At 39.2% G+C, this 24,257-nt stretch overlaps 1 protein-coding gene and 1 long non-coding RNA gene across 3 annotated transcripts; one reads left to right on the plus strand and one right to left on the minus strand.

Annotated features, from left to right (window-relative positions):
* The first annotated feature begins 99 nt into the window (after positions 1-99).
* On the plus strand, positions 100-23,436 carry LOC106170375 (uncharacterized). 2 transcript variants are annotated; one of them, XR_015334165.1, is made up of 2 exons: positions 100-517; positions 22,402-22,547. XR_015334165.1 is itself a non-coding variant. In XM_024076609.2 (2 exons), exons 1-2 carry the CDS (start codon positions 21,022-21,024, stop codon positions 22,770-22,772), a joined length of 1,131 nt encoding a protein of 376 aa, XP_023932377.2. In that variant the 5' UTR covers positions 19,439-21,021; the 3' UTR covers positions 22,773-23,436. The 2 variants fall into 2 exon arrangements, 1 of the variants encoding a protein (XP_023932377.2); XM_024076609.2 differs by lacking the exon at positions 100-517 and adding an exon at positions 19,439-21,781 and having other exon boundaries at positions 22,402-23,436.
* Positions 16,035-19,000, minus strand: LOC147762563 (uncharacterized). The gene is made up of 3 exons (XR_015334167.1): positions 18,875-19,000; positions 18,161-18,265; positions 16,035-17,898 (listed from the first exon to the last, which is right to left on the minus strand). It is a non-coding gene; the product is annotated as an uncharacterized LOC147762563 (long non-coding RNA).
* Positions 23,437-24,257: the final 821 nt, after the last annotated feature.

Below are 24,257 nucleotides of genomic sequence, written 5' to 3' on the forward strand. Positions count from 1 at the left end.
GATGACGTAGCATAATGAGGTCACAAATAACCTCCTTTACGGTGAGCTATAGGGATGGGGATGCAGGCCTCGGACAACATAAACAACTTCACCTTACTATGCAGTGATTTAATAGTATATTTATCTTTTTTATTTCTTTTATTCAAAGTTTGTTTATGAGTTCAACTCAACACCTCCACTAACATGCACTTGTCCTAGATATTATGATAACTTAACCGCCTCCTCGGAAAGCGACCTCCCTGTAAGCTTGGTGAGCGGTTGCGAAATCGGACCCCGGTTTTTCAGGTTGAGAGACCCTGATTGACCCGCATAATTGCCTTCGTTTCCTTAAGTGGTTATTAAAACAATCGCTAATATGTGAAGTGAATGATATCGATAAAAACCTTGAAAGAACGAGCTGGCCTGGGACCGATGAGATCGATGGAAGCACGACAACCAGGGGCGGATCCCAGCTTCCCGGGGTCCGGAATCCCCGTGGAATCTACAGTGCATCGATCCTTAACGGGTTCCATTCAGGGTGAGTTTGAGAGGTTACGGCATTAGAGACGCGTGCTCCCTGTCACTTATTAAGAAGAGACAAACCAAAGAGCAATTTATAGGTACAAAAGGACAACGTCGCGATGTCACTTATCTGTATATTTTTGAACAGTCTTAAAGATAAGCGTATAATGACCCGTTTTGCATGATTTCAGTGCAAACCACTTTGTTTTCTTATCTGAAAATTATCATTAATCAATATGACAAATCAATATAATAAATCAATAAAAAAAAGAATCGGGTGCAGGTGTTTTTAAATCAACTGCATTAGAGTACTTCAAAGAAGTTTATGAATTTACCATAGTGCATAGTGCACCTATTTCAGATACATTCCTGTATTCGATTTTTATTGAATTATATCGGTTGTTTGAATGGAACGGAATGATCTTGGGGACATTACTGGTTAACAGAATAAAATAAGGAAAGAATGGTCGCGGTTATGAACAGATCTAGATCTGTCTAAAAAGGTTTCGATTCTTTTTTCTTTGCGTCTCTCTCTCTCTCTCTCTCTCTCTCTCTCTCTCTCTCTCTCTCTCTCTCTCTCTTGTTTTAGATCAGCCTTGAGATGTCAATCTTATGCGCACTACTGTAAAAAGAACGATTTAATTGAGGGCTTCTGAGAGTGTCTATTTGTTGTTGTTGTTTGTTTGTTTGTTTGAAGGTATGATTAACACAACGCATCTAAATATGTTATCCAGAACAACATTACCTAGATACAGAAGGACTGGAAACTCGGTTTTCCCTCTATCCTTGACATGCCTTTAATTCCTATAATAATCTTGGTGATTATCAGCATATTATTAAAGGGCACTTTTGTTTTTCTAAGAACCAAGAATTTGCGTTTTGTTTCGTTTTGTCTTTCGTCTTATTTCGGGGTGAAAATAGCATATTTGTATTACTTAAACGCCGTAGATTGTGTCTATCCGGTTTCAGATCTAGGTTTGATATCGAGGTCTTGAGCACTTGACACGAAATCGATACCACTTTATTGTCAAACCTTGGAAATAATTGTGTAAGCTGCTCGCTTTCCTAGGACGCAGATTAAAACGCGATAATCCCTGGGAATAACTGACCTCAATTTGTGAGATTTAAAAGGTTGTCAAGCTAGAGCTGCAAGAATATTTCCTGGCGAACATGTACATTGAAAAAGAAATTTTTCGCTATCTCACCGCCCATCACTTTGTCAAAATCCAGAAAATTAACATGGAATTCTGGTTAGTAGAAAAGAATGTGCATTCATTACATTTTCTTCTTTCAACAAATACAGGTGTTTATATAAATAAGTTACTTGTTTTTAACACAAATATAGGCTTTTTTAGCATTTTTAAAGAGAAAATGCGTAGGTTAAAGACAAAAAAGACTCTTCACAGTTGCTTATTTATATTGAATAACCAAACAAACATCAATGCATGGCAGTTTGAGGCCTGGACTTTTATCTATAAACGTCTCAAATTCTGTTCACGACATGCTTCACGTTGACATGACTACTATCTTTTCTCCTTTCAGACTCGTATAAACTTTATTTCTTGATATGCACGATAACAACACTTTTGTGTTTTTTTATCAACAATTTCATACATAAGGCATAAGTTGGAAGTAAACTGTTCTAAAACCACCAGTGAGCCCTTGTAGAGGGCATCATTAACCGTAGAAATTAGGTAAAAACGCACCTGTAAATAACACATTTTCAATATCAAACGAGTGAAATGTGTGTTAACATGTGCGCGATATTTCATCTCTGAAACAACTTAATTTCCAAAAGGTAATAAAAAAACTTCCTTGAACCAAATATGTAACATGTAAATCACTGAATTGCAAAAGTGGATCGTGTTATAACCGTGGCTTTTAATGGTTTATCGATACAGTGGTCTATTCAGGGTGTTCACGGATATAAACATAAGTGTACTCCTTATTTGGGTGGGACATTAATTTAGTGGACAATCACTGGTATTGCTCAGATTTTCAAGGTGGGGTGGCCTACACTTCAATAGACAACAGTCATCTTTACAACTCTTCAAACCAGGCTGGGCACGCTGCTATAGAGGACAGTCTCTGTTATAACTGTGATTCTTATGAACGGGTATATTGATACCGATCAACGCCATGGGATTTAAAGTACTCAATACCGACTCCTCAGGCGTACGTCCCGTTTCTGTGTCAAACCTTCGGTCAGGGGCATTTCGGCATAACTTTTGTGAACTTTTTAAGACCTTCACGCACTTCCAGCCCTCCAGGGTGACAACGTGCACGCTAAGAAACCATAGAACATCTTGTCCACCTTCCGAATGTGTTGTTCCACCTATAAAACATCCCCTTTTGGCGAACACCATACCTGTTCATGGCAGTTTCTGTCAACTCTAAAAGCCACCCTAATCATTTTCTCGAGCATTTTTGGAACAAACTATCATTTTCTTATTTATGTCATTATAAGTATTCCTAACACGCAGATTTACTTGTCTCACTTACAGGAGTGTGCATGTACTTATGTGGTAAACAATTATTATTGTGCTTTCTTTTAAAATATGATTCTGTCAGAGCTGTAAATAATGAGCTAAATGTCTAACAAACAAGTGCGAGTTTCTAGTCATACGAAAGTGCATTGAGCGTACTCCTCGTTTTTTCCTATGATTCCCTCTATAACTGCCCCGGTTTCATCCTTTTGGAATTACGTCGGAGTAATAAGGTTATTGTTTTCTAGCAGTTGCGAACAGAACAGGGGATTGTGAGCTACCAAACACGTGTACTTCGAGTGATTCTTTAAATAGTTTATGAAAAAAGAAGAGATCTGGTTTTCGGTGCTAACCCCCTCTCAATAATAGCCGTACTTGTTAGACCTTGTTACCACTTCACAGATGAGTGATCACACACACTTCATGATACCACGGAGGCGCCCTGGCAAATTCATTGGTACATTCTCAGGTGATTGAGATAAATAAATTGCCCCTTTTTAAAAATAGTGCACCCGCAATTGAAAATAAAAAACGAAAAAGGTCACCAAAATTGAGTTTATTCTCATTATCAAAAAAAAAAAAAAAAGAAAAGAAAAGAAAAAATGGTTGAAGTATAATTGAACGTGCTGAGTAATATAACCAACTTCAACTGATCTTGTTAACATTTATTTACTTACTTAAGATGCAATGTTAGGGATTGCCAGGCTTTGGCCGTTGCCCGGCCATTTTTGGCAGCCTGTCCATCATCTGGTTCGATTATCACAGCTCGGGGCTCTTTCTCCCACTCTCCCAGATATCCTAGCACTGATATCCACTTTGAATGTTATCAAACCCAGAGACAATCGATAAGGTGTTCAGTGCCGGTTCAGACCCCCACCGGAGTTTGTTCTGTCTCGCAAGGCGAACACGGGGCGGGTGTTTGACGCCTCGCCCAGAGCCAGTGCAAACACGGAACACCGGGGAATGTGGGGGATAATAGGAAAAACCGACATCCTATAGTAGCTAAAACGTTTGGTAACGTTAGTTTGCAAATTAAATACGCAGTTTGCTCTGCGGCGGTTCAAATGCGTTATATGGTGAAATATTTTAACTATTAAGAGCAGTTGGGGGGAATGGGATTACTCATCCCAGTGCACGTGTCCTTGGTTCGCGACATAATTCCATGTGAAATTGATTTTTGGTTGATGATAGAGAGTCTGTGAAGCTATTCCGTGAAAGAGAGAGAGAGAGAGAGAGAGAGAGAGAGGGAGAGAGAGAGGGGGGAGAGGGAAAGAAGTGGACAGAAGCGTATTGATATGGTAATGTTCTGAAACCGGTGATAACCTTAAAATCTATCACCCTTAAACGGTTGACTTCAAACTTTCTTTCTTTTGTATTGATATGCATCTCACGTATCTTCCAAGAACAAGAGATCATTCGTGTAGAAAGTAACTGTTTAAATGCAAAGTTCTACACCAGAACCTTCTGTTTGCACACCACAAGAGGTATTAAGATATTTGTACTTCAAACGTTTTGGCGTTAAACAACGAGGTGCAATTTACTAATAAAGGCACATTTCTATGAGCGTTTGTTCCTTCTGCTGCGTTTCTGTAGCCCCCCCCCCCCTTCACATACTAGTATACACACACTCCCCCCTCTTATCTGTTGTTCTTTTTCTTTTTCTATTTCTTGCAAACAAAAAACTATCCGAAAGGTAGGACACGCAAGTGCACTTTTTATTATCAAAGGTCCTTATACATTTATCATCGCGAAAAATATGTGGGCACTGTTACAGATCACTGCCACCACACACATACTCACACATAGCAAAATAATATTTATTCTAAGCAACCGCAAGATCCTCACCCTTGACTATCAACATGGGTCTTGCCTGCGTACTGTTTTTCTAACCCAACAACACCGTCAAAGCCAGGCCACGGTCTGTATGCAACAGATACCTGCCATACAAATTTATTCGGTCTCATAACATTTCATTTCTATTGTGTTTAGTCGAGTAATGACAATAGGAGGAATAATAAACACGTTCCGCTGTGCGGTTGAGGTCTTTGTTTGCTGACTAGCCCATCAAACGTCCCAGCATCGCTGCCGTGAGCGGTGAATACCTGCACTCGTCCCGGCTCGCGGACAAGGTTCGTAAAGACCGGTTGGGGTTAAGGTACACAGGTGTTAAAACAAAGGACACGCATAATTTAGCGAGTCTAACCGTCCTATTGACCTATAAACCGTCTGCGGTGATCCCTGCAAGTTTGAGGGGCTAAACATTCCTATTCATTAGCCGCGATATCGGAGAAGTTGTCTTCTCTCTCTCTTTCTTTCTCTCTCTCTTTCTCTTTCTCTTGCTCATCAAAAGTCAATGTTAGCATAAATTTATTAACGGCATTAATTAACATCTCTAAAAAACTTTAAATCTGGTATTTTAAGATAGATGAAGGCAAGACCATTTCTGAGCTAATAATCTTTACGAGAATAAATGTAATAAAAAACATCGAAATCAACGAAAAAAAACAACAGCATTCAATGGCATGCTACAGCCCATCTCTCTCTCTCTCTCTCTGCGCGCACAATGCACGTGTATCTTTGTATTTAATCTGTGCACGCGTTAAACGAGGTATTTGCACATGTGACTGTGTGAGAGCCAACGTGCATGTGTGCGCGTGCATACTTGTCATGACTACCATGATTTCTGGTTTTGTAACCAGTCTGTAATGGAAAGCTTATGACATTTACCTCAAATTACAGGCCTACGTACTAGAGTACTAATGCTTTTTCAATTATCTGAGACCACGCAACAAAACCTCATTAACTTTAGTCTAAGGTGTAAGGTTCTAAGCACGCTTGTAAAAGGCACATGAAAATTGTAGGTTATATAAGCCATGATAAGTCCACGTGTACTGTACATATTTTCACTCTTGCAAAAACATGTACAGTTTAAACATCCCTTAATATGCCCACAGCACACATTATCATGTCTGTCAGCGGCAAAGCATTTTGTGTGTGTGTGTGTGTGTGTGTGTGTGTGTGTGTGTGTGTGAATGAGAGAGAGAGGGAGAGAGAGAGACAACGAATAAACAATGAAAATATCTTTATCCAAGGACAGTTCAGACAAGACTAGATTAGACCGAAGAACAGGACACAGGCGTTATACATGAAAGTGGGCCTACTGCGGGGTTAAATTTAGACCTATTTTAAAATCGTGCGCTTTCCTTCTGTGATCACACGGTAGTTACAGATCAGGTGTATGAAATAAAACAATTTTGCTTGTCAGCTTTTTTGCAGCTGTCTTTTCCATTCTGCATTATAGAAAGACCCTTTTGAAAAATGACAAAATGTATTTCTATTCAACATATTTTAAATCTAAAACCTATCGATAAAAATGACTCTGCACGCTAAGTTTCCCCCAATGAATCCAATATCTGTCAACATTCAATGTCCTTGAAACAGAAAAATACACAAACCAAATGTGAAAGTGCATATCAATTTCGGTCAAAATATTTCAAAAACATACAGACGGTACCCCAAACAGAATGACATTTTGGAAAATAACAAAAAATATGTTATAGGTATATTTCATCTTCGTTATGTATACATGTACCTCGGTTTGTTAGTCTCCTTTTGTGGTCTACTTTATTATATCTATCCACATAACACGATATACATGTACCAGAAAGACCAATATTATATTTAAATTAAAGATTAACAAGAAAACATCATACTTGATATGCTAGTTTTGTGGTTAGCTTAATTCCTACGTTTTATTACACTTCCAAGACATCGGCGCCCTTTTTGCCGTGTTCTGCCAATCGGACTATGTAACAAGCTGAGATGAAAAGATATATCCAAGTCTCGCAATTTGCTACGTGTGACAAACGGGGAAATAGTTTGGAGAATCTATCTATAGAACTGAACACGATTGATAAGAAGGAGATAACTGATAAGCCGAGCAGTGAACGTTAAACGGACAAGTCCCAGAGAATGGGGAATGGGGAAACGAATTTAACACGTGGCGCGATGCGAACAAGGTGCACGGGCATCTGCACACGCACTGCCGTCGCTGATGTGTGACGTAGAAATGCTGTACGGAAACGGAGCATTACGCTCTGTGTCTTAATTACTGGATGTGCTACATTATCATAGTCCGCGTCATATTACCCGCGTGCCTTGCCATTTGAAAGATAAAGAGAATAAAACAGTTATTGGACTGCCTAGCAGAAATAGTCAGTCATGGCAATAGAGCTTCTAGGTGGTGCTCCATAGATTATGTACATGTGGTTACTTTATCGACCCTCCATCTACTGATAAGAATGAGGTCTGTAGTATCTTTTAGTGGGTTAAAAATTGTGCTCATGTCTGCAGTCATGGGCGATTTCCCCAGGATAACAATACGGCCATGTTAGACATCAAACCATAGACAGTGGTTAAAATGATTTTAAAGACCTCGATTTAACTTTGGGGATACACTGGGGTTGGGTTCAACCGAACACCGACCATCTCAAACACTATTTCGGTTTTGTTAAAATTTTCGTGAAAGTGGTCTTACCTCGGAAGTTTCTTTAGCCAGGCTAAAACCCCGATTATTCAGGGTTGTGTGTGTGTGTGTGTGTGTGTGTGTGTGTGTGTGCGTGCGTGGTCTCCTTGCATGCACGAGAGTACTATTAGGGGGTGCGTTTGAATCTTAAACCAGGAAATAAAGCGCGACCTATAGCTCGGTCTCTTCGGTCCCTCCTCCCTCTGCCCTCCCCACCCCTCTTCCATACAACTTTGACGTCGACAGCACTACACACATTCACCTACTCTGAGCGTCTTCCTTGAGAGTTTAAGACAACAGTGGGCGTCACAAACAGGATATTTTGCAGACCATGTTTTCAAATGAAAATGTAAATGAAGGCTTTAATGTACCGCACGCATTAATTTGTTTTTTATTGAAATTCAGATGCGGTTAACAGTGAAGTTATGGGACCATGGTTATTATGACAGGCGTTATGAGAGAAGCGTGGTAAACGTACATGGATTCAATGAGTGGGCAGGTTTGTGGTCGAACAGCATACCTTGAAAATAATGAGCTATAAAATTTTGAAGACTCGCGTAGCTCTAACGCTTCTCGATTCATGTGGTTGAAATGCCTGTCATTTTTTATGGTAACTGGGGTCTCGAATGAGCGCTGCTTCTCCATACTATTTGTACCCTGTTTTACCTTGTTTACTTGGGGCTAGGATAAAATGCGAGGTTTAGCATGACGAAAAAATCTTTTGGTTTTCTTTGAAAATATTTCACGCAAAAAGGCATTTTGTTATTTCAATCAACTGTTTCTCATACCGATTGAGTTACTAAGACTAGACATGATCTTGTACAGAATTGAGGTCAACAACATCGCAGTTTTAACTATCGAAATAACGACTAATATCCTAATTCCCTGCCGCTTATTTACGCGGAATTCGTTCGTGAAAATAGACACACGGAAGTTCAGCTTTCGGGAGAGAACATGTTTTCTCTCTGTCAGGAAATGTCAACGAAAAACACGCAAGGATTTGTTACATGACAAAAATGCGATGACGTCGACGAGGTTACATGTGATATGCAAAAGATTTGTTATTTACCGGTGCCGTGCGTGTGCTCGACGTGCAGTTTTATACGTGTATCTCAATGAAGCTATGGAGATGTGTAAACATAAAGCCAATGAAGTAGATTAATTATAGCGAAAACAGGAATATTTTAATTATCACAAATACACAAGGAAAAAGCAAATTGGGTGGTTTATTTGATGTACGTAGTACATATATGGATGTTTTCTATCCATTTTTTTCCTTTTTCTTTTTGAATATTAAAATATGCAGAGTTTCTACCTACGTGTTAATTAATGAAAACAAACGAACAAAAAACAATTTGTTTTTGTATTTCTGATCATTATCAAAAAAATTGAGAAACTTCTTAATTTGCGAATTCATCTCGGTAGTATTATATTTGTCTTCGAATTAAATGTGCAGTGCATCACTTGAAATGTTTTATTATGTATTTCAACTTTACATTTTCCGGTGGAAAAAAAAAACCTGGGCCAGCTTCTAATATTTCCCAAGACGATAAGCGCGAAACGCCTTTAAGCAATTATCTGCTGTTGTTGTTTTTTTCTCGTTTAGCAGGTTGATAATATCGTTTTATGAATGGAAGACAAGCTATCTGTTGTATTTGCCTTCATCTCCTCGTGTTGTAACCCGATAACGACAGCGAGAATGGTGGTCTAGATTGCCATTGTATAGAATAATGGCCCATCTTTTTTTGCCATTCATCTGTGAGACCTAGGTTTCCTGACAAAGTGCATCAGCACCCAGCTGTTCGCTCTGGTCTCTGAACCAAAACAGATTATTTCACACGCATTTGCCTTACATATATGATGGATTGCATTGTCGCGCTGTTTTCTATGAGGTGTTTGTCACTACTTACATAGCAGTGACCTTGGGCTACTCGTAAGGACTTGGACTTTTAGTTTGAAGGTAGTGCGTTTAGTTGCTGTCTGTTATTTTTCGTATCCTGCTGGAATTTGCATGTATAGATGACTATTATCGACATCCGCATAAATATTCACTGCATCCAATGTTGTGACAAAAATGAAATAAAATTTTAAATAGATAGCACTCTTATGATGCAGACATCTTCCAAGGCAAAACATTTGTGATAATAGGAAAAAGTAAAAGGAAAAAATAGGACATAAAATAGAGCAGAATATAGTTTTTTTCTTTCCTTCCTGTATAACATTCCTGTCCTGAATTTTTTTCAAAATTTGTTGAGAGCTTTTGAGATACATTAGCATCCTATTCAATTCGATCCTATTCGCAGATGGAAACAACCTCTTTTCTTGGCGGGGGTAAAATGGGGGCACCATACAACAATACATTTTGGTAAGATAACCCAACTGTACTTTAAAAAAATCTGAGTACGAACTTTTTGAGCAGGGTCCAAATTCACCCACGGCGCGCCGTGTGATAAGGCACCCGTAGGGAGTAGAGTCGGTTGTCTTTCATCTGTTTGTTCATTCATCTTTCTCTCGCCGAGTTGCATGACCAAGAACAGTCAACATTCCTTGCACATATCTGCTTGTGTAACTCGATTGTCTGAATCTGAATCGGTTGGTTGTTGTCTCGGACTTGTTTTTTCCGCTGACTGAAGTGATACCATTGCAATTACAGGCCCGTGTCGTTAAGCGATCGCCTTTAAGCTTTCTCCACGTGTATTTTTTATAAATGCCCTTGAGGGAGGGTGAAGATGAGAGGAAACTGCACAGATATTTTTTCTTTACATTGGGTCTTGGCAAAATGAAATTGAATGAACTGTTCTGAATAAAGGGTACTTTTGCAACACTGGTGAAAGTAAAGCACACTAAAGCCATGTAGCCATGCGCGTTAGACCTTTATATGACAAAAGTAATGATTTTCTGGAAAATATCAACAAATTTCTAGTATAACTTATCCAAAACTGTTGAAGTAATTGCTATACATAAAAACGTTTACAAGTTAATTTCTTTTTTTTCCGTCACGACTAAAATTCTCCAGGCGGAATACCCATAAGTCGGGAGTAGCATATGAAAAAATTATACATGATTAGGCAGTTTTAGAAAAATAGAATTATTCTTTAGAGAAAAAAGCATCGGGATCCGGTTTCACACTTTATTTCAATCATATTTAGAATAAATATAACAAATTATTTTTCTGCATTATTTTAAAGGAAAGTGTGATTTATTAGATCTTGGTATTATTCCACCATGATGACCAGTCAAAAACAGGGGTTTCAGCTCCAACAAACGTCAATATATTTTTTTTTTAAGTTAATTCGTTCCCGTGTCACTCCGCACTTCTCTCCCCTGTCTCTTGGGTTTACTGTAATTTACTTTTAGTTCAGTCCTTTCTTGAAGCTGGCGTAGACATTTCACCATTTTCCTGCATGCACGCCAATCTGGGCTGTCATGTCATAGTAGTATGCCCTCTCCCCCCCCCCCCCCCCCACCCCCCCCCACCACCACCACCACCACCATACCTCAGAGTGTCGTCTGCTTTATTGGCCTGTGCTGGGCTAATTAAACGATTTATTGCTCCATGCACGACATTTTGCGATTAAGGGAATACCGCAGAACATCACATCGTCCATCCAGAAGGTTGTTTGGGCTCCTACAAACAACAAAGAAAGTTCAGCTGCCAAGCGTCACGATCTCAGATCGTCGTCGTAATCAGACCGTTATGGGATATTTGAAACGTAGTTAAAAGTCATATTTTTGTCTTGTTTGAACGGTGAACATAATGGTTACACGTGTCGATTATTTATCGTTTGAAAAAGAAAGACTATGAAAGCATGGTTAAATTTCGAGTGGATAAAAGAAGACTTTTTCCATTTCGACCGTGCCTTCACCGTCTTCGAATTCCTACCATTAAACAATACATCTTCTATGTTGCCATCGTCACCAAATCCCCTCAATAAGAAACAATAACCAGCATTTCTAAAACTTAAAATTCTTTTTTCCTCCCCAAGAGCAGTACTTATTTTGTAGGCCTTAGAGAGCAGGCTATGTGCGACGGTTTGGCAACGGAACGTTCGAGTCACGTCACCTCCCTCACTCACACCCACAATGCATTGGTTCTGCCCGGTTTTACTCAGGTGTGATCTTTTACAACAAACAAAGTCCACCTGTCAGATCTCAGAAGCACTGCTGATGGAAACATGAAGTACCGGTACAAAGGGAAAAATTAGTACACGTTCGATAAATTTTCGTCCGCAAACTAGAATCAATATGTATATTTACCACACGTTCTTCAACACAAAATGAACATATTACCCCCCCCCCCCACACACACACACACACACACACACACACCTGTCTATAAAGTCTACAAAGCCTCTTCTCTGCGGCGGACCCAATGCATTATTTAATCATGACCGATTTTATTATTTAAAACTGGAAAGGGCAGACTTCTCCAACCGAACAGCTTAATTTCTATCTAAAAACATTTGACAACGACAGCGTGCGTTTAACCGATTTTGATTGCCTTTTCTTCAGTTTTTCTCTTATTGTAAGACTTGATATTAATGTCATCTTCTCCATTCACTGAGAGCATTGGCCTAAGCATGTTTTTGAGGTCAATTGTCATCTCTTGTCATTATGAATTAAAATATGGTGTGTGTGTGTGCGTGTGTGTGCATGCGTGTGCATGCGAATTATGCCAATTGATCTCGAAATTGGCTTTGAATAATAAAAACAAAAATCGCGCCCTGTACCTATAACATAGCAGTCTTTGGTACTAGTACACGTGTACTTCATACTACGTTGAAAATACCTTCCTTTGGACTGATATTTCGCTGAAATGTACCGCAATCTTTGCATGTCTGCCAAGCATGCATGGAATAAAAAGCACATGTGCCTCCGTAAAATTTTGTCCGTGAACAAGAGTATACGTGGGTGAATTACATTCCAATGTACTTTTGAATACTCAGCGAAAAATGGGGAACCAGTTAATTTTATATCTCGCTCTCATACCCGAGAATTTTTATTTTATTTTATCTTATTTGGTTTTGGTTTAATTTTATGCGAATAGCGTGAATTAACTGCCTTGTACCGTGCACCGTTTCCTGGCTATACACGTGACTTTCTATTACACAATGAAATTCAATATGACGTTGCATTTCGACAACGTGACACCAGCCGTACAAAACATGTGCATAGAACTTGTGGTAAGTTGCGCGTGTAACATGACGGACTCGAATGTCTCTGTGAATACTTGAGCCCCAGATCTAAGCAAGTGTACTCTCAAATGCCAATCTGGTAGTACTAGTGCACCCATCCTCGGTTTTAGATTTTATTTTCAAAAGATGTGGATATTCTGTTCTTGATATAGTACAAAATTCGGAGCACTGTGGTACACATTTTACCCAAAGACCTCTGCCTTGCGTGTCAAGAACCGGCCGGCGTGTAAAGCTTGGATGTGCGAGACCTAGCACGGTGCGCGCAGCCGAGGTCGTAAAATAAACCATTGTCGCAAACTAACCTTGAAAACATGTCAAAGGTCATATCAGGATAATATTTCAAATTTGGCGTCGCACCTCATAATCAACAAGAACAGCAGCAGCAGATCTATTTCATTATGGTGTACTTATATCCAAGCCTATTTAAGGGGCCTTCCCACAATAGTATGTCACTCAGCCTCATGTGCGTGAATGTTTTGTAAGTTATCTAATTTGACTGTTAAACAAGGGGACACTAAAGGCCTCTCTTTAATGGGTTGGATGTGCCAATCGTAATATTATTAAAATACCGTGTAGTTCTCCAGACTGCAACGGAGTTATTTGAACCAAAAGCGTGAGAGTGTCAACCCTTTAGATATGCACCGATTGATCTGAGAGTCTGTAATTTCATCACAGGCCTACTTGGTAAAGTTATACAAATGGCAGGAACTACCGGTACTAGAAATATTTGGATATTTGAAAGGACCGTCGTATTTTGTGCGCCACAATATCGTTTTACCGTGAACTTTATGCACTAATAATGTAGCTTAACGGGTGAATGCAACAAAACTACTGGTATTTGGCGTATTTCGAAATGTGAATGTGATGAGATTACAACATCTCCAAAAGTCAAAGCGAGATCTTTCTTCATGGTGAAATGCATAAAAAGAAAATAATTTTTTATCCGGAAAATATATATAAACATATAATACTACTAAATATAAGTGTGTTTTACACTGAAAAATCAAATCCATCATCACTTTTCGGTGACTTTTACGAATAAATTCTTCTTAAACGTAAACTTATGTACTTTTAAGCCGCCTTATTTCCAGGGACCTAGCGTCTATCAAAGGGCCACCTTTATCTTCAGGAATATAAGTCATACAAGTTATCAATATGATGCTCGTCAGACCGGGTTGCACTCCTGTTGTCGTCTTGAGAGACGTGCATAAAGTGTAACAGGTTGTAACTTGAGAACACTCAGGAAGTCGAAGGACATATAAATAGCACACGCCTATTTATAATAAGTAAACCGATCTTTTACGCACCTGGATGGTGGACAATTGACGCCGTTCTACTGGAGTAAGATAAAAGTAAACAAACCACAAATATGACGCAAAAATAGAAATAATTTCACAGCCGGCTGAATTATCATTTTCCTGGCTGTGATAAGATAATTCGCTTAAACCATAGCATTAAGTAGGGAGTATCCCCTAATAAGTAAAACCAAAACCACTGGTTTCAGTTCTAGACAATAAATTATATATGATTACGCATTGTTCATTGAAATCATTTTTTCCTGAAAATCTTGTTCAGCAAGAAGACGTGAAAGCAGATTTCACGTGGTAAAAAAATGTCGCTTTCGGTTTAAAGAATTTCTTCGTCACCAGCAGCATGCAATACATTTTAAATAACATTGTGAAATCACCCAGAATGACTTCATAACCCTACCTCAAAACTTTCATTCAAAGTTGTGCTTCAGGTTTCATCAGTAAAAAGGTTAAAGCCAGTAATGCAAACATGACACAAATGTAAGGTACATGTACCCTCTACCGGGGCCACAGGTTGATTTTTCACTAGATGTTCACAGATATGTCTTTAGATAAATAGACGGTCATTTTTTCTCGATAGAGAAGAGTACACATATTTTCTGCGGGCCTGGTAAAGGGTAAATGTAAGGCAACGCGGGCGAGGGTATTTTCACACGTACTCTGCAGTAGTCCAGAGGGCACGACAACTTAAATGGATTTTTTTTATAAACGCTTCAAAAGGGAGTTAATCTATATAAGTCAACAGCAACAGATTTCATTGAGGAGGCCTTCTGCAAGTAACCCACAGCTTAACGACCCCATTCACAAAAGAAAAAGCAAGAAAATCCTGTCACAATCTGACTTTATTACCTTTTCTTTCATGGTAGAATGATTTTCGAGAAAATTTTTAGGCACATATGTATTTAATTTGAAATTTGGTTAGTTAGTTATTTACTTAGTTTGTTTGTTAGTTAGTTAGGGATATATCTGTTTATTTTCCATTTTTGTTCAAGTCTTTGTGTAAAAATATTTGTGGCTTGTTGAATACCGGTCATTCAATCTGTTTACTGGTCAAGACGGATCGAGTCGTCCTATTCTCAAAAGGGGCGTCACATTCCCTTATGTCCAGTTCGATGACGTTAATCTGCTTCATTGTTTACGTCATTAAATACTAATGGAGTCTACCGGTGGGTACCTACTGCCACGCTGATGGAATTGGACGGGATCAATGCTGTTTTGGAGAATGTTAGACTGTCTGAGTTGTAAACACAATACGTTTAGAATTACAGCCATGCTCACTTTGGTAGATGGAATTTCAGTGTGATGCGGACGAAAACTAGGTGTATGTTTCGTGAGAAAGCTGAAGGGGAGAGGATGGGGGGGGGGGGGGGGGGGGGGTTCCAGACGAAATTCAACTGTCTGTTGGATTTTAAAGGGAATAAAAGTTTTTAAAATTTTATCCCGTCAACAGTTTCAATTTTAATTCTTACTGATTATTTTACAGTATTATTAATTTGTTGTATTTGTATTTTAAACAGACTTTTTTTAAACTAAGATGCGTTTATTTCAAGAGCAAGAAATGCTTTTACAAATGCACTCATATTTTTTATTGATCTAGATTTAAACCATTTTAATGGTATTTCAAATTGCATGTTGTTAAGATAGCAAAAGAAAGATTCCGTCTTTTCTTGCCGTTTGTTTTTGTTTTAGTCCAAATGACTTTAAAAAATGTTGACCATCGAAAGATAACAAACATCAGGTCAAATATTCGACCAGTGACACATATAGAGACTCGTGTTTCATCCGTTTTCATTCGACCTGCTCTTTCACACGCAGATCTTATCGAATGGAAAGATGGTCAGTGATCTGCCTTCTTTTTCTCGCTTATAAACGAAGACATTTTTTTTTTATTTGGAATCATGCTGCAATATGGGGTATTTGCAGAGGGTCTAGAAAAACAAGGGTGTATCATACAAAATTGTAAATGCATTTGCCCTTCGTCAACCAGATCTTTGATGCCAAAATCAAGGATCATGTATGCTTTTTAAGCTCTTTATTAGGTATACTACCTGATAAATCACAAGAAATACTGCGTTTACAATGCGTATTTACACATAAAGAGTATATGAAAGAATTAACTGTGAAGAAATATGACAAACTGTAAATTATTGAACTTGTGAACGCCTGTGGCATGAGGCCTTTAAGTTGTAATAAATCTTTTCTTCTTATGCCTCTCGTCTGATCACATTGAATGATTCGGAGTACAGACAAGAATTTCCAACATTGCAACGGTGGTAAATGCACATAGTCATTGCTTTTCGTCACAACAAGCGCAATGGAAACTGGTTGTAAGATAGTTGGTGCCACTTCTCTAACGTGCCGTACCGTATTCCTTTTCCTGCGTGCAGTAAGCTACGGAAGCCGACAGTTGTCATGTTATAAATAGTATGTTTAGATTAAAAGATACCAAGTCGTAAATACAAGACACCAAGTCTTACGAGATAGTCATGTCGTAATAACGCCTTGGTATTTCGCAATTACGAATAAGTATCTGGTAATTACGACATTATTTTTAACATGACATCTGTCGGCTTTCGTAGAAGGCGAAGTTTAACGTTAAAACATCCTTAAAGTTAAACATTAAAGCATTCCTAGAGAAAATGCACATCTAACGATATTATTAATTCTGTGCATCTCTTTGTGTATAGGTAACCTAGCGACATTATTACCCACTTCAAGTCATTATATACAAATTGTATAAATTTAAAAGAAGTAACTCTGATCAAATATTTAGGTTCCCTTGTTAAGGGAACTGAACTCCCAAGCCGAAAGTACGTAGAGTAGATTGATATTTCTGGAATTTTGTCTCTGAAAAGGAAAAATTTAGAGAGGGTGAACTGAAACAGTGAAACAGAAAAAGATCAAAGAATTGCTTTAGTTTGAGATACTAGAAAAAAGTCTTTTAGGTTGGAGAGGCCCTGGTGCAAGGGGGGGGGTCAAAAACCTCTGAGCCTCACACATTTTTCCAGTACAATGTATCACATACACTTAAGTCTTTGCTTCTGATTTAACGTAGAGCATAAATCTGTTTCGTTAAGACAAATTGCACGTCCACACAAGCTGAGTGGCGATGGAAGTTAGGCGCAAGCGTGACTATAAACTCCCCCCTCACTCACTCTACTATCCAGACCTAGTGTCCCAGGCAACTTCCACCTCTTTCCCAGGCTCATGAAAATAAAAAATAAATAAATAAATAAAAATAAAAAAATGAAAAAAAAGGGACCAGAATGTGAGAATGATGACAATGAGCTGTAGAGGGTAGTCAAGAACTGGCAAACTACGTGTACAGGGGAAGATTAAACAAGTGTGTGGAGCCAGAAGGGTCTGTATTGAAAAATATCTTAGTCTGTCCGTATGAGGCTCAAAACTTTTTGACGTCCCCTCTCACACATACCGAACGACAGCAAAGCCTGCAAGGCATATGAGAAAGTTAATTTAAGGTAAAAGATAGACTTGCAGTGTGATCGATATTGCTGCTATGTAATCGTATTCTGACACTATGAGCTACATGTATGAGCCTATAAGGTACAATCTTTAATATTCTAGTTGATATATAACGGATTACTCATTTAAAACTGAAAAAGTACAGTGAAGATCAAATTCATTCACGACAATTTTCCTGAACAAATGCAGGATCTTTTGCCCTCTGTCGGGCGGTTGAGATGTACTGTGCCTCTTTGTTATCTACGAACAGGTCCCGCAGCTGCAGGTAAGGCACGCCGCTATCCTGCTTAATTTTGCCATATTCATTGTCTCTTCTTCAACCTGTTTTTGCTCCGTAGGCGACGCCACTATCTCCATAAGACAAGGGCTTATCTGTGATTGGAGGCTTGAGGCAAAGTCTTAAAAAAAGACAGAAACTGAGATGACTTTTTATGAGTTTAATATTGAACTCTTTAGGATTATATGAAGTATTGCTGACAGCAGTCAAGAGCCATCATCAATGCGCGTGATTATTAAATTTTCCGGATTATCCTGCTAACCTTCAGATAAAGGTAATCTAACAAAGATCACATGATAAGAATTTAATAATCTGTCTACAAAAACATGATATCAGTTTTAAAAACCCGCAGCTCATGTAATCCAAGGACTAAACCCCATTACCTTTTGCAATGTGCCGTGTCCACAACTTCAAGTCTGCCTTCAGCTGTTGGAAGTCTTCCTGCGTTATCCCTGGATCATCAACAGTCTTATCGGGTGGGACTATCGCTAAAATGATGTGCACAAAATGCATTTAAAACAGCTTTAAATTCTATAAAAGACTATTTTACATTCATCACCTGTCAGGGCAGCTGGGCTTGCTCCATGCAAAATGACGTCTCTCTCTCTCTCTCTCTCTCTCTCTCTCTCTCTCTCTCTCTCTGGACTTGAAATAATTAGGGCTACAAATAACATATTTGCTTGCGTTTATATTGGAGATGACATGAACAGGTATATTCTTATGTCTTCAGAAGGCCTAATCCCAGTATCTATTATTTTAGTAATTCCGGGTGAGATTGATAACTTGAGCGTGCAAATTAATGAAAGAATTAATGAAAGCTATGTGAGCACTGTCTTAAATGAATAGCCCATGGTTTACTTTTGGCTGAATCCCCTGAAATACACGTACTTATTTAAGTTGGAAGTTTGTTAAATGACGTTAAGTTATAGTGATGACATTTGTGATTCTTATTTCCTGATTTTTCAAATTCTCTCTCTTTCTCTCTCTCTCTCTCTCTCTCTCTCACACACACACACACACACACACATATATGCACAGTTGTACACCTGCAAACATCATGTGCATTTTTTCTTATTATTTAAATGCATGATACTCACTTGAAACTGTGCATATAGTTTTATCTTCGCCTTGGAAACCCCTTCGAGAGCAGCACTGTCATTTTCCCCAGCAGCTTTTACAGTTTCTTCGTCAGAATGATCCCCTTCCTTAAGCCCCCTTTACACTGGACGGCGTCCTTTCTGCGTCCAGCAGTACGGCCCCATTTGACAGTTAAAAATTTCAATACTTTACGTGCCGACAACTGGCCGATCATTGAGCATTCATTCTGATACAAAATCAATGCTCGTGCCTCCTTATTTAGACCACAGCGATGCCAAATTTCATGGTCGCAGATAGGACGCAGAAAGGACGCCGTCCAGTGTAAAGGGGGTATTACTCACAGGGGTTAAGGGCTGAATGTGTTCGCTGTCTTTTCTAACTCTAAGAACACCTAAGGCTGTAACGGCTGATTCCACTGAAATGCATACGTGTTTTTTACGAGTGCAAATGATAAAATAACGATGAGATTATGGTGATTATGGCATTTGTGATAATTGAATTCCCCCATTCTCTCTCTCTCTCTCTCTCTCTGTCTCTCTCTCTCTCTCTCTCGTTTGCACACACACACACACACACAGTTGTACGCCTATTAAAATTATAAGCATATCTTTCCTAATATACTCACTTGGAACACCCCATTTCTCTTCGTCTAAGAAACACGGAGCCTCGGCCTGAACAACACTGACCTCTTCTAGAGCAGCTCTGTCATCTTCCACAGCAGTTTTGACAATATAGTCGTCAGAATTCACCCCTTCGTCTGTCACTGCACTCAAGGGCTGTGAAACTTCTTTGTTTATCCTTCCTCTTTGAACAACCGATGATGCTACAGCACTCACAGAGTCATTTACTGTTTGGTCAGAGTTGTTCCCTTTGGTCCTCTTTGTGATCAAAGACCGGGTGAAGCCTCCGTCACACTTATTCGGAATCAGCAGGAACCAAGCAGAACCAACCGGAATGACTAAATTTAAAAATTCGTACTACATTCGGGACGAAATTTCTAATTAACCTTAATTCTTGTAAGAATGCCGTTGGAATACTCAGAATGCGCTTGAATCAGCCTGGAATGATTCGTGCACATTTCGGCTGTATTAGCTCTCAAATGCAGCTCGAATGCAGTTGGAAAACTAGGAATATCAATAATGCTGTCAGAATGCAGTCAGAATATTAAGAATAAACTTCGAATGCCGTACATGTACCAGTGTAGTTCGGTTGCTGGCTGAAATAGGATCGAGTTGCAGTCGAATTGCATTCCGGCTCATTCTAGCAGGATTTGAAGTGTCTTGCCATTTCGGTTCTCCCTCGAATGTGATCAGAAAGTTTCGAATGCTGTCGGAATGCCGTGAGAATGTTTAGAATGCAGTCACAGTGCAGTTAGAATACTATTCAAATGCCATTCGATAATTTTCCACTTGGAATGCACTTCGAAAGTTTTTAACATGAGCAAAACATTCGGGCCGGCCACAAGAATGCATGGGTAAAAATATTTGGAATGCACTCGGAATTTTTAGAATGCTCTTCGAATATCCAGGAACGCACAAAGAATTGTCTTACCGACGGCATTCTTGCTCATTCCGCCTCTAGTGTGACGGGGGTATAACAACAACCAAAAGTAAACAGACGTTCGGTTAACTCATCATATCAGTGGAGTGTGTATGCATGCGCTCGCTCCATTGAGCGTGCGCACAACTCCCTGCTTTAACTTTTCCATAGGCAACTACACAAGAGCACCTTTCATAACAGCAGTATAATACCACGTGTACATTGGAGTCGTTATTGCTGTTGTCATAATATAATGATTTCCTTCAAAATAAAATCAGTTCTAAACCACAAGGGGCGTGTTCTTAATAAGATGCATTGGAATGGAAACACACACATAAACGAAATGATTAAAAAGGATAAATATTGGCGACAAGTCATGAATGGAGTGTTCAGAAATCGATATCTTGCACAGATGTTCATAATGACTAGTGTTAATCATGGGATTTATTGTAAAGCTGCGGTAACTTACATTGTACTATTTGGCGTTTTACTGTGCATCCTTGCTATATACAATTGCACAACGAGAATACTTCATTTATCTAGAAGGTTGACGATAAAATTAATCCAGTTAAAAGGGGAGAGCTAGCGCTTTGTGGCGCAGCTGTTAATGCGCGAAACGCGAAACATTACGGTTCTGTCGTACCCACAGGCCGAGGCAGATCTTCCTGACCGGATGGCAGTGTACCCAGAGCCAAGTGAAGCGTTCAGTGAACCAGAGGCAGCATACCCGGAGTCCGGGATAGGGTATGCCGAGCCAGAGGGGTGGCCGGAACCAGCCCCAGATTGGCCTAGTGCCCTCCAGGAGTTTGACCAGCTTTGGTACATCCACGTATTTCTCTTCGGTGCCTGTTTTACTTTGATTGCAGTCAATGAAGTCATCTCATTGGCCTCGAGGTGCAGATTTATAGTTTCTCCAGAGCGGCGCAGATTAAACATTATGAGTTTAACTCTCAATGCCTTACTTGTGGTCTTCGGGTTATCCCGCTCAGTGGCGCTGTACACCGATCCTTATGGAGCTTATGCCGTAATGCCTTTCGCTGCAGTGCGTCTCTTGTGGAGCGTGGGTTATCCATGCCTGACCGCTGCGTATACCTTGGTCCTTATGGTGCTCTTAGAGACGACAAAAAAGACGGCCACGGCGTCCCCGGCGTTCCGAAAACCAAGCGTCATCCTCTCCTTCATCGGCGCCCACTTCGTACTTGTGATCTGCTCGGACGTGATAGTTTACTACACGGTATCGGCCAGAGTGCTTCTCTTGATTTGTCAAATAATATACTGCACCTGGGGCCTCCTTCTAGCTGTAGGGTATGCACACGCAGCTATGAAAATACGGAAGAATCTTTCAGCTAGCATGGATCCTTCTTCGGGTATATATTTTTACATGTCTAATAATGTTTAAAAATATGTTCGATATTTACACAGTAACTGTATTTTTTAGTAAGTTATTTTTGGCTTGCGCTGTTCTTTTTTAGCGGCTGTGTCAGTGCACCTCTCACAATATTATTTCTTTTGTTACTTATCGCTTTTTTGATCCAGTTAAGTTTACCACGAAAATGTCTACTCAATAAATGCTAAAAATTGTATTCTTGTTTTCGCAGACATTAAAAAACAAAAATATAAGTTTTTTCATTAAATTAAATTAAAATTTCTTACTGCACAAGATTACTGTGTATGATTTTTTTAAATTTTAATTATTATTATTATTATTATTATTATTATTATTATTATTATTATTTTTTTTTTTTTTGCTTTCCTATTTTTAACAGGTATTTATTTTTACAAACATTAAAGTATGTTCTGCTTTCTAAGTTACATGCTAGGTTTTGATACAGTTTCAACTGCGCGCCTCGTGGAATACATCCTTTCAAAAAACTATCGATGTTCTCGAAAAGAGCACAGCCTCTGTTTTTTCTTCCTACTTTATTTTATTTTATTTTATTTTATTTTCACCGTCGAAGTAGCATGACATTGATTTCTTGCTTTTCAGGCGCCTCCAATAAAACCAGCGTTACATGGCTGACCCAGCTGTTGGTCACTGCGTCCCTGACTGCTCTTGCGCTCTTCACGGTGCATTTATACGGGGCCTTTGGAGTGTTCGGCGTCTATAGCGAAGTCTCTCACGTCCAGAACTGGCCATGGTGGGTGTTTCAGACGTTAATGCGTGGCATAGAGGTCACCATCTGCTTAATCGTCATTCTCATAGCCTCAAAAACACCGTCCTCAACGGGTTTTGCTGTCGTCTTTCGCACGGTGATCCAGGTCAGAAAAAAATGCCGCTTAAAGAACGCAGTGATTCCCATGGAAGATACAACGCATCCGACCAATATTGCTATGAATACACAGGTCTCTGAAACCTAGATTTCTGTACAATTTTAGACGAAGAAAACCAGGGTGGCTAGCTTTAAATTTCTCGCAGAGATTTTTCCTATTTATTTCATGCTATTGATTGTAGAGAAATGCCCAAGAACAACGGCACTTCATTATCAAACAGATTTGGATTTGTCAAGCTCTTAAACGGCAATGAAAATAACACAAACGGACATACATGGGAAATTATATGCGAAATTAATGTAAGTTGTGATATGTGAAATCACTTATAAATGACAGACTGGTCTAGCAATTACTGCCACTAAACAAATAAAATTAATTTTTATGACGAACATCAGAGCACGGGATTAATTGCCTGGGGCACGGTACTATAAATGTATATAATATATCACCCGGAGGCAGTAAGTGGAAAACTGTGTATCTGAACCTGTACTGCCAGGACTGTAGATTAATTAAGTGCACTCCACAGTTGAGAAATGTGCCATGAATAAACCAGATACAGATCTGTTAAAAAATCAATCTGTGGCCCAGGCAGAGGTTATACCTATACCGGACTAAGCGCGTAATATCGCTAGAATGGATTTTAAGATAATCCACTCTCCCCGCGCGAATGCAGAGACTTCATGGATCTGGGTTTCCGGAAGACGTCAGATTTTCAAGTTTACATTGACGGCATCTAATCTTTTCTGTCAGAAGACGGTCAAAAATGGAGGAGGATGGATCAACAAAGATACTTTGGAAGACCGTCAGAAAATATCTCTGGATTCGCCTCTTATTGGATAAATAGTAATGTTGTATTATATTAACCTCTTTCTTAAGACAGTGCAATATATTGTGGCTTTTTGTAGGTAAGTGAGCCATACCCAATCCGTTTAAATGTTGTATTTATCCATAGTTAACCTACAAATAAAACTACATGTAGAATCTGCAGTATATTTTTTAACTGTGAGATTTTTTAAATCTTCACTTTACATACGATGCAAATGCCCTTAATGCTGCTCTTTGGGTCAAGACATTATGTTACATCTTTACAACTACCGGTAAAAACTCATTCGTTCCTGTCATTGACTCTCAGTAAATTGAAAAAAATATATATATTTAGTTCCGACTTTCTCCTTACATGACAGTGATAAACGTTCACAATTGTCAAAATTAAGATGGGTTTCAAACATGCAGTGGCAGCAACACGATTTCAGTGCACTGAAGAATCGGGAGCGGGGGGCACACGGATAATGAATTTGCCTCACAAATATGAAACGGTAAACCAGAGTAATTTTACTATAACATTTAAGGCACAGGGGTGGAAAAGTTTCTCGACTTTTTCTCAGTTCGCTCGTGTTTCTGTTTTGGGAGGGCGCAGGGGGTACCCTATAAACAAAGAAAGGGTGCGTGACCGGTGCGCAGCCCCACACTCTAAAAACACTTCAGTTAAAAATAACTGAAAAAAAGGTTGAAACCAACCTATTCAACGTTCAATATGTGTCCAGCTAATAATCCGGTGGATGTATCTGATTA

Source organism: Lingula anatina, chromosome 4 (genome assembly GCF_051362555.1).
Source record: "Lingula anatina isolate TDL-2025a chromosome 4, LinAna3.0, whole genome shotgun sequence".
In the NCBI taxonomy this organism is placed as follows: Eukaryota; Metazoa; Brachiopoda; class Lingulata; order Lingulida; family Lingulidae; genus Lingula; species Lingula anatina.

Coding starts and splice junctions, on each gene's coding strand:
- LOC106170375 (XM_024076609.2), top strand. CDS start 21,022: ATGCGCGAAACGCGAAACATTACGGTTCTGTCGTACCCACAGGCCGAG. Junction 21,782..22,401: donor TAGCATGGATCCTTCTTCGG/GTATATATTTTT, acceptor CTTGCTTTTCAG/GCGCCTCCAATAAAACCAGC.